General features: G+C 46.4%; 2 protein-coding genes across 6 annotated transcripts; one reads left to right on the plus strand and one right to left on the minus strand.

Annotated features, from left to right (window-relative positions):
• Window positions 1-109: 109 nt before the first annotated feature.
• brd9 (bromodomain containing 9) lies at window positions 110-4,120 on the minus strand. Its single transcript, XM_053843963.1, has 17 exons — window positions 3,953-4,120; window positions 3,377-3,597; window positions 3,197-3,310; window positions 2,989-3,118; window positions 2,857-2,914; window positions 2,618-2,762; window positions 2,442-2,552; window positions 2,188-2,369; window positions 1,995-2,127; window positions 1,740-1,815; window positions 1,570-1,665; window positions 1,360-1,492; window positions 1,183-1,294; window positions 839-895; window positions 656-761; window positions 355-525; window positions 110-293 (listed from the first exon to the last, which is right to left on the minus strand). The coding sequence occupies exons 1-17, from the start codon at window positions 3,999-4,001 to the stop codon at window positions 202-204; spliced, it is 1,986 nt and encodes a 661-aa protein (XP_053699938.1). The 5' UTR covers window positions 4,002-4,120; the 3' UTR covers window positions 110-201.
• Window positions 3,413-9,228, plus strand: trip13 (thyroid hormone receptor interactor 13). 5 transcript variants are annotated; one of them, XM_053843967.1, is made up of 15 exons: window positions 3,413-3,932; window positions 4,374-4,442; window positions 4,571-4,730; window positions 4,796-4,922; window positions 5,247-5,302; window positions 5,399-5,489; window positions 5,564-5,636; window positions 5,717-5,780; window positions 5,848-5,934; window positions 6,012-6,116; window positions 6,778-6,933; window positions 7,036-7,148; window positions 7,222-7,291; window positions 7,352-7,432; window positions 8,781-9,228. In XM_053843967.1, exons 2-15 carry the CDS (start codon window positions 4,384-4,386, stop codon window positions 8,913-8,915), a joined length of 1,377 nt encoding a protein of 458 aa, XP_053699942.1. In that variant the 5' UTR covers window positions 3,413-3,932; window positions 4,374-4,383; the 3' UTR covers window positions 8,916-9,228. The 5 variants fall into 5 exon arrangements, with proteins under 5 accessions (XP_053699942.1, XP_053699939.1, XP_053699943.1 ...); XM_053843964.1 differs by having other exon boundaries at window positions 3,413-3,739; XM_053843968.1 differs by having other exon boundaries at window positions 3,413-3,614.
• The last annotated feature ends 22 nt before the right edge of the window (window positions 9,229-9,250 follow it).

Here is a 9,250-nt window from a genome sequence, read left to right on the forward strand (position 1 = left end):
GACTCGGAAAACGGCCGACTACTTATTGACTGGAATGTTTTTCACTGGGAATATATTGGGGGGGGGTCCGTTTGCGCTTTAAACGGACTCTTTTATCCAACACACCAGACACAGTACAGAACATTTAATAGCCGTGGCATATTCGTACAAAGTGGACAACAGAACTGCTAAAATGATGTACGTTCAATGACCGTTTTAAAATCAGTTGGTTCCACCTTCCGACTCTGGAGATTGCAGGAACTCGTAAGGGTCGTGTACCATCTCAGTCTGGTCACCCAGCTGTGATGGGCTCCCTGTAAAGGAGGAAGGTTTTTGTTGAGGAAAGTGTTGCTGAGCGCAGAGAGGCAAAACTACCCAGGTGGTGCTGATCCCTCTCCGAGACGTTGGACAGAGACGACAAGTTGGATGAAGGTCTGGACCCTCCTCTCTCAACTTGAGCCTCATGGAACTCCTGCAGAAGTTTGTCTGCATCCTCAAAGTGCTGTTGTCCCTCCTCATTCCCAGGTTCCTTCTTCACAGGTTTACCTTCAGAAGCCAGATACAGGTTCCATGAAGCAACATGTTGACATGAATTGAAAATCTGTGGGCTGTTACTGGTATTCACTGTTAACTGGATTCACCTATCTGCAGACAGACAGCGAACAATAATGCTCACCTAAAGAGTTGAGCATGGAGATATCCAGCGACATATCGGGGTAGCTCTTCATCGACATGAAGTCCAGCACGGAGCTGCTCTCTCCCAGACCTGAGCTGTCCGACATCTGGAGACGAGACGAGGTTACAAACCACGGAGACGCAGGTGGCCATTCATGAAGAGGAATCCTGGCCCACAACATACTTGGATGTCACACAGGGGGTTCTTTGATTCGTCCACTTTCAACATCATATTCCTCTTCTGGAAACAAAACAAGGAAGTTACATCAACCTGAGAATCGGCCTTCGCATCATTTAGGTGTCACAGACTCAGTCTCCTCCCCCTTCACCCATCTTCATGCCCTCCTTTGTCACATCCATGAATCTCTCCTGTTTTCGCCGGGTACTTCCGTGTATCGCTTTAGCCAACATGACTCTTGTCTTCAAAAATGTGATAATAGCAACTTACAACAATGAGATGATTTGATAGCTTCATCAAAACATTCATTTTTATGACAGTTATTACGAGCGAGACATGTTTGACTATACCTGTCGGATTTGATGGACAGCTTTAGTGTGATCGCCTGCAGTCATCTTGTCCAGCAGTCCGTCCACCCAGTGCTTGGTGACACTTCCACAGCCCTTCACAAACTCCTGTATGCTGTGGGCGAAGGTCAGAAATTCCAAATCCAAATCTCAGCCTCCATTGCCATGAAACCGTCGTACCTAAGTGCACACTGCACCCCTGTGTCGTCCCCGTACGCCGAATATAGCAAATCCACCTCGTCGGGGAGCAGCTCTGGAAAGACAGAGTTCTTCTGCAGACTCTGGGTGTTGTACGCGCTGCTCAGGAAAGTCACTAAGCAGGCAAAAAGGGCACAGATTAACACAGCAACTCCGTCGTCGTGACAAGGACACCAGAGCGTGTGAATAAACCTTTGTGTCGTCTGTCGTCTTTAAATCCAAGTGTTGTTAGTCCAGGTAGAAGCTTATTTGACAGGGAACTCAAATCCACTTTGTGAGTCTCCTCTTCTGCAACAGTACGAGCACAATTGCAGACACAGGAATACGAGGATGTTATACGAAGGAAAGAACAGATGACTGACCTTCTGCATCAGGATCCAGCTGATTTACGACAGTATAGAGAAGAGATGTGTCGGACTCTTTGCGCAAGTAGCCCATCTGTGAACATTAGCGTGAGAAATCAAAACATATGCCCAAGTGAGGTGCGATGAACTGTTTTGATTTTGGCTTCCCACGACGTTGAAAACAAAATGATCAACATGAACTGTACGTTTTGCTGCAGAGGTTCACTTTCATCCGGTATGGAGAGATAGCCAACTACCCTTCACACAACAAACCTTAGAGGTCGGCATGTATCTGTTGATTCGATCCCTGGCTTCATCGGCCGAGTGTTCCACCAGAGCCAAAACGTGCTCTTCCGCCGTGCTGTCAGTCAAGCTGCATGCATTTCCTTCCGGCTCATAGAGGTAACTGAAAAAACAATTGGTAAGTCAGACTCGTCAGTCGAGGGTTCTGCAGAGTTGTCATTACCTGATGACTTCCTTCATGTCTTTCACAGGCTGCTTCCGAGATTTCTTCTCCACTGGGTTGGAGGTGGTTTCTGGAGGAGGTAGATCATCTGTAAGGTCGTCATCACCCAAAATGGCAGCCTGTTGTGTAAAGTCCATGTCCTGCATGAAAGACATGCTGCGCTTCAGGGCCAACAGCCGCTCCTGTAAACACAAATGCTTAGACCAGAGGAAAACAAGTGTCTCTGTCCATCCATCCATCCATCGCAAATGAACCTTGCTCATCATCTTAAATCCCGTGTGAAGAAGCTTCTTTGCAGCCTTGTAGTACACCGTCTCTGGTCGGTTGTACACCATCGCATTGTCACACATCAACTTGAAATCCGCCTGGAAGGCACAAGAGCAAGGGCATGTTTAGTACTTATTGCAGCGTCATGTTCACACCGACTTGCCTTAAATTCTGTAACCGTGGTGTAGTCGTTGTTTACTATCTTGTCTTTCATGGTGCTGAAGTCCATTGGATGTTTGATAATTGACGAGTAACCGGGAGCAATTGCATCTGTGACTGGAAAAGAGAAGAATCCATGCGGGTCTTTCCTGTCATGAAGCAGAGGGACAGCGACTTAATAAGACCATCAGGCAGATAAAACCGGTCTGCAGCGCTAGAGAGTACGACGCTATACACACCCACCTTTGCAACTGCCGCAAAAAGTGTTCAAGCAGTTGCTGTCGAGGCGTGGACTCGCTTTCTGTATCACACAAACATCAGTTCCCAACTGACACCATCGCAGTTTGAGACATGCAACCGAGCTGCACTGCTTACCATGCTGCGTCCGGCACGACCGGACCGGCCGATCTCCCTGCTGCTCCACCTCGACCTTTACATTGGGATGAAACTCCTCCACTTCAGACTCGGGCTCAAACCGCTCTCTCTTTTTCTTCTTTTCCTCGGGCTGACGATGTAAACAACATGCATCCGTACCTCCAAGGACTTGCCGAGATTGTATATGTTAAAAATAGCAAAAACACACCTCATATGCAGCAATCATACTTTTTGATAAGGTAAAAGGCTCAATTGGCCCACTGGCAGCAGCTGATGCTTCTGACTCATTTTGCTCCCGCTCCCTCTTTTTCCTCTTCTCCTCCTAAAGAGAGTGCAAGCAGTCAGGACTGAAGACAGCTTTTCTCACACATGCTACAGAGAAACTGACCTTGCGCCGTCTCCGCTCCTCTTCATCCACGTACTTGTCTTTGTCTTTTTCAGACTTCTTTTTCTTCTTCTTCTTTTTCTCTTTGTGTCGTTCACGTTCGAGGTCGGATCTGTCGTCATAGTAGCTCGAATCGTGGCCGGAACCAGAGAGCTCTGTCACTTCACTCCCTCCCACTTTGAGTACAAGCTTAAGGGGCTTCTCAAGTGCCATGTCTTCATAGTCTGCATGCAAGACAAAAGTAATGGCAATTCAACTAGGAAGATAAACGAAGTGTTTTGATGTTTGTGTTGTTACGTGAAAGAGAAATGCGGACTCATGTATTCGAATGGAACTATTTCCTTGTACACAAAACCAAAGTTACAGGTATCGTTCTGCCAAACGCACATTACTATTTCTATTACAACAAAACGGATCGATCCGGAATTCTACAAAAAAGACTTGCAACCGATGAAAATCAAATGGATTCCAACTGGATGCCTAAATGAATGAGATCCATTTTCATCTGATAGCCGCCGAGAGCTAAGCAGAACAAAAGCAGCAAGAAAAAAAAACAATCGTAAGAGAATTATTCGTTACCATCAACCGTCCGCCACTCTGGTTTATGCTTCTTATGCTTCTTGCCCATTTTCCTTCACTTCTGCTGCAAAGTGTCTAGGCTTTTGGAGTAAATTTTACTCGTAGTTATTAGCATTAGCGTCCGCTGTTAGATCCAATAAACGGATATGACGTAACAAAACACATTGCGTTTTTTCCGGTTGCAAATTCGGCGCGTGAATTTGACGACGGCTCACTTTTCTGGCAGGTAAAAAAACGGACACTGTATTGTTGCTTGCTATTCTATATGCATCATATCAACTACAGCTGTGAATTTCATTTCCTCTGAGCCTTTATCGTGACGTCTGTCCGCGTTTGTCACCTTCAAATATTGCCGTGCTAGCTTTCTGTGCTAGCTGCGTTGGACTCTGAAAACAAACCAGTGTGCGTTGTGCGTTGACAGTTTCACAAGAATGGAGATGGGAGACCGTACACAAAACATCCACGTGGAGGTTTGCGTAAAAGCACGAAGGTTTGAAACTCTGTTATCCAAGCATCGTTTATGAGCCCCGCTCGTGTCCAGCGGGGCCAGTAATGATATAATAATACACGTATACGTAAGACCCTTTAAGAATCTAAGCTCTTTTGTTTCTTTCAAAGTACTGCAAAATGGTCCGAAGTAAAGCTGCATGTCGTGGCCTTAATGGATCGACACAGTATGGTGTTTGGGAATTACAAATGGACCACATTTGATGAGGAGTTCCTCGCCAACCATGTCGAATCTGTGGCCATTGTTGACGTAGAGACAATGAGCCGCCAGGTGGGTTTATGGTGTCACAAGTAGCTGCGTGGTTTTCCTCATTCTATGGGAATCTTTCATTACAGCCCCTTGACTTGAGGAATTGCTCCGTCTTTGTTCACATCTTTGCTCTGCATGAGGATGGTCCCAGCACACTCAGTCTGGAAGAGGATGAGAGTCTTTCTGCTGCAAACCACTGGTTGCTGCCTGCAGGTGAAAACACAGAGAATATACTGTCTAATTCCCGATGGTACATTTAAATATGAGTGAATTGTAAACAGAAGTATATAGAAGAAAACTGCCTTCAATTTTCAAGGCAACATTATTTTTTTTCTTGGTGAAAAGCAAGAGAAATGTGAAAAACAAATTCAATTTTTGGAATGCAGCAGCGTTTGGTCAAATCAAACTTTTGTGAAAGTGCTGCAGATGCACTCTTAAAAGTGAAACAAATGGAAAACTCGTAAAATCTCTTGTGTTATTGAAAAACATTAACTCGATGAAGGTGATATTTCCATTGCATGTTGTGTGTGTTAACAGTTGAATTTCATGGCATTTGGGAGACTCTGGAGTATGACGATGGAATCAAAACCCAGGTAGGATAACGACTGAGGTTGCTGGAGATTTGAATAAAAACAAGCTTGTTCTCAATGCTTTACTTATCGTTTCTTATTCTGCCAACCCTTTGTTAGCTGCTGGATTATGTGACAACGACAATTCACTTCTCAGACAAACATGTGGACAGCAACGTCATCTGCTGGAATCGTGTTGTGCTGCTGCATGGTATTTACAGAAGGAAAACAGTGTTAAACAGTGTCTGAGACATCCGTGCCATCCAACGATTTCTGTGATTTAAGGTCCGCCTGGGACAGGAAAGACATCCTTGTGCAAAGCTCTAGCTCAGAAGCTGTCGATCAGGCTCTCCAACCGGTAAGGCTCTGATCAAAAGCCTTCCGACGCAAATTCGCTGCTGCCTTCTTTTGATTTTCATCTTCCTCTTCCCCTGACAGGTTTTCTTACGGACAATTTGTTGAAATAAACAGCCACAGTCTATTCTCAAAGTGGTTCTCAGAGGTTGGTATGGCTTTTGTAACAGCTGTTCTGGTGTCTGTTTGTCATCTAAACATCCTTCTTGTTTTAGAGTGGCAAACTGGTGACAAAGATGTTCCAAAAGATCCAGCAGCTAGTCGATGACAAGGATGCTCTGGTGTTTGTTCTGATTGATGAGGTATGATATAAGGCTATGAGTTCGTCTGGCTGGTGTCTGCCACCTTTACCTCTGATCAAACGCTCCATGGTGTGCAGGTGGAGAGCCTGACAGCAGCTAGAAACGCCAGCCAAGCAGGAACTGAACCCTCAGACGCCATCCGTGTGGTCAACTCTGTACTTACTCAGCTTGACCAGATGAAAAGGAAAGTCACAGGCGGTGTCCCGTTTCTCACCCTTACACACGTTTTTGACCCGAACCCTGGCTCTGCGCGTCACGTGTCAGTGTAGTGTGTCCCGATCCTCCGCAGAGCGGCCATTCACCAATGATTGAAATGATCCCTTCAAACCCAGGGAGCTCCGGAGCTGACAAGTGGGAAGTGTGGAGAGAGGAGACCAAAGGACTTGATTTCACAACACTGTTGGACAGGACAACAGTATCCCACAACATGAACAATACATGGATGTTCGACAGTATGTTTTTAGTTCTTCTGAACAAACAACTGTGGGCTAGCATCCAGGCTAACGTTAGCATCCTCACACCTCTAACACATCTATCACCGCAACATAGGCTCCGCCCATTTGTTGTCCGTCGGTTCACCAAACCAAGTTCCGGTGCAAGATGCATTTCCAAAACGTCTCCGTCGCTGGATATGCAGGAAACAAGACACAGCACGGCAGTCAATGATACGCCGTCTTTACGTGTGACCTCGTCATGTGTCGTCCCAGTTCTTAGGGACGTCAGAAGCTAGTGTTGGGAGGAGTCATGGGACGCAGCCTTGTTGTCTTTCAGCAAATGACAAAACAAGTGAGGATTTTGAGGAGCATTCCACTGAAGGCAGCTTTGTCTTTACTAACTTGGAACAGGCATTCTAATGTGGTCATCCTGACGACGTCGAACGTGACGGGGAAGATTGACCTGGCGTTCGTGGACAGGGCTGACATCAGGCAGTTCATCGGTCTTCCGTCTGAGAAAGGAATCTACAGCATCTACCTCTCCTGTTTGGAGGAGTTGATGAAGGTGATCACCTTTTTGTTGTAACAGGAGTAAAGGTGTAATGGGAACGATGACTAAAGAGAGTGCGAGAGAGCGATTGGTCGGGCTCACTGTGGCTGCTTGCAGTGTCAGATCATCTTCCCACGGCACCAGCTGTTCAACATCTTTGAGCTGGAAACGATGGACTTTGCACAGAGCGAAGTTTCTGAACACAGTCTGGCTCTCTGGAACATTTCTCTGTGAGTAAAGGCTGCTGAAGGGCTCCATCGTGTTTCGCAGCAGCAGTGATGTTTGACCTCTGTCTCTGTGCAGGAAGAGCAAAGGCTTGAGTGGAAGAGCTCTCAGGAAGACACCGTTTCTAGCTCATGCCCTGTTTGTCCAGGTAGATTTTGAATTCGGCCGCTAAGATTGATGGATATTAATAACGTTTTTTCTTTCTTAGACTCCTACTGTGACTCTGGAAATGTTTCTGGAGGCTTTGGACCTGGCAGTGAAGAAACAGCTGCAGGAGAGAGATAACTTGGTGAATGGTATTTCATAGCGTTTGTTCATAAACTGTACTGTTTACAAAAAAGTCTATATTTTATAACGGACTTTTCACATTATACAGCGCTTAGTTGTTGAAATATCAGTTATATAATGTATCAGGAGGTCGGTGGTTCTGTGGGTACTCCTCTGTTTCAGGCCTTTTCAGGCGCCTTGTGCTTCTTCCTACCCTCTTTCCGTTCTGTTCTGGTCCAGTTTATATGTTTTATGTAACACGCAGCTTTATGAGTTTGTTTTGCTTCAAGTTCAATCGTCCGAAACAAACAAACAAACGGTTCTGCCGAGCTTGAAGAACGGTCGTCGTCTCTGAAGCCCCAATTTTAGATAAGATGCGATGCGAAACAACTGCAACTTGCTCGGTCATCCAGCTGCATGCCCTGGTTGCAAATTCCTGTTCTACTTTGATGTTGCTTGAATTAAAAAGCAATACGCTGCTGAGCTAAGCAAGAAAAAGTGAGTCGTTTCTGTTTGCTGTGCAGTTCCCGCCACAACCGCGTGAGGGAGCACTTGATCCATTGATTTCATCTCCAGCGAACTTCTTCATACCAAAGGAAAAACTCCGACCCCACTCGCTGACTGAGCTCTAAACGGCTGGAGCCGTTGTTGGACCTTGGAGTGTTGCAAATTAGGGCCTGGACTTGCTCCTGAACAGATCTGAAGCCAGTGGAAGATGCTCCAGTTCGCTGGTGTGTCACAGTTTACATGAGCAGATCAGTGCCGCCATTGTTCCCAGGAGCATGTTTTACATTCTGTGAATACCTCGCCGCCCTGCATGTCAGCTGCAGGCTTCACACAATGTGCCCTTTGTCGGCCAACGGCTCTGTTCGCTCCCCAACTTCAAAGGTGAAGTCTGCCGGCTGCGTAGTAAAGCAAACAGAATCTATCTTTAATCAGTCGCTTCACGGTGCGATTGTCCCAACGACATTTATTGGACATCAAATTGGAGTGCGTTTGATTTTGCCATGAGATCAAACAGAGGATTGATATTCCAGTCTGGGCCTTCCAGGCTGCCAGCACAAAACAGTCGGCTTGGTTTCCCCTCCATCATAAGCCCGAATTTCAACTGTCAAATTCTATACTAGTCTGAGTAGATCAGGAGGATGCTCGTCTTTTATCTGATCAATGGAAGCGCGGCGAGAAAACAAGACTGTGGCAGTGAATGAAACCACAATCGCTCTGCCGACTGTTGTCAGTCCAACAAGCCGCTGCTTGTTAAAGGGCAATCGGGAGGGAAGTCAAAAGCCTTATTGTTCAAATCTGTTTTTTTTTAAAACGTCAGAAACCAAACAAACAGTGTGATGTTTACCCTCCCGACCGTTGTCCAGGTACGTGGCTGGGAGCAGTGGAATAACGGCAGCGGTGCCAACGGTGATTCAGACAGAGCCGGGCCCACACTGCAGTCATGTTCGCTCGCAGGCCCTGGAAACTCTGGTCGCTTGCAGCTCTTCTTCTTTGTGTGACGTCATCATCAGCCAACACTGCAGCACGTCAAGGATCAAGTCAGGTTCAGAGCGTCCTGCTGGTAGTTTAACTGAGACACATGCTGTCCAGGAGCCAAAAATGAAAACCAGGTGTGGATTACATGTTGGAGTTCAATGAACGAACATCGGACGTTGAAGAGAGGAAGCTGATGATGAAGCTGTTCCACGGCCCCACGTGGTTTCTGATGATCGATTGACGGCCTGGCTTTCTGATTTCCATGTGGCCTTCTTCAACTGTGCCAGGAAGAAGAGTGAAGAGCCGGGCCCACCTCATCCTTTGGGTTAATTTTCCTTCACTCTGCAGGTTTCACTGA

Source organism: Synchiropus splendidus, chromosome 15, assembly GCF_027744825.2.
Source record: "Synchiropus splendidus isolate RoL2022-P1 chromosome 15, RoL_Sspl_1.0, whole genome shotgun sequence".
Lineage (NCBI taxonomy): Eukaryota > Metazoa > Chordata > Actinopteri > Syngnathiformes > Callionymidae > Synchiropus > Synchiropus splendidus.

Coding starts and splice junctions, on each gene's coding strand:
- trip13 (XM_053843964.1), top strand. CDS start 3,702: ATGGAACTATTTCCTTGTACACAAAACCAAAGTTACAG. Junction 4,731..4,795: donor TAGAGACAATGAGCCGCCAG/GTGGGTTTATGG, acceptor CTTTCATTACAG/CCCCTTGACTTGAGGAATTG. Junction 4,923..5,246: donor CCACTGGTTGCTGCCTGCAG/GTGAAAACACAG, acceptor GTGTGTTAACAG/TTGAATTTCATGGCATTTGG.
- brd9 (XM_053843963.1), bottom strand. CDS start 4,001: ATGGGCAAGAAGCATAAGAAGCATAAACCAGAGTGGCGGACGGTTGAT. Junction 1,666..1,739: donor GCTGGATCCTGATGCAGAAG/GTCAGTCATCTG, acceptor GTACTGTTGCAG/AAGAGGAGACTCACAAAGTG. Junction 1,493..1,569: donor AGACGACAGACGACACAAAG/GTTTATTCACAC, acceptor TTGCCTGCTTAG/TGACTTTCCTGAGCAGCGCG.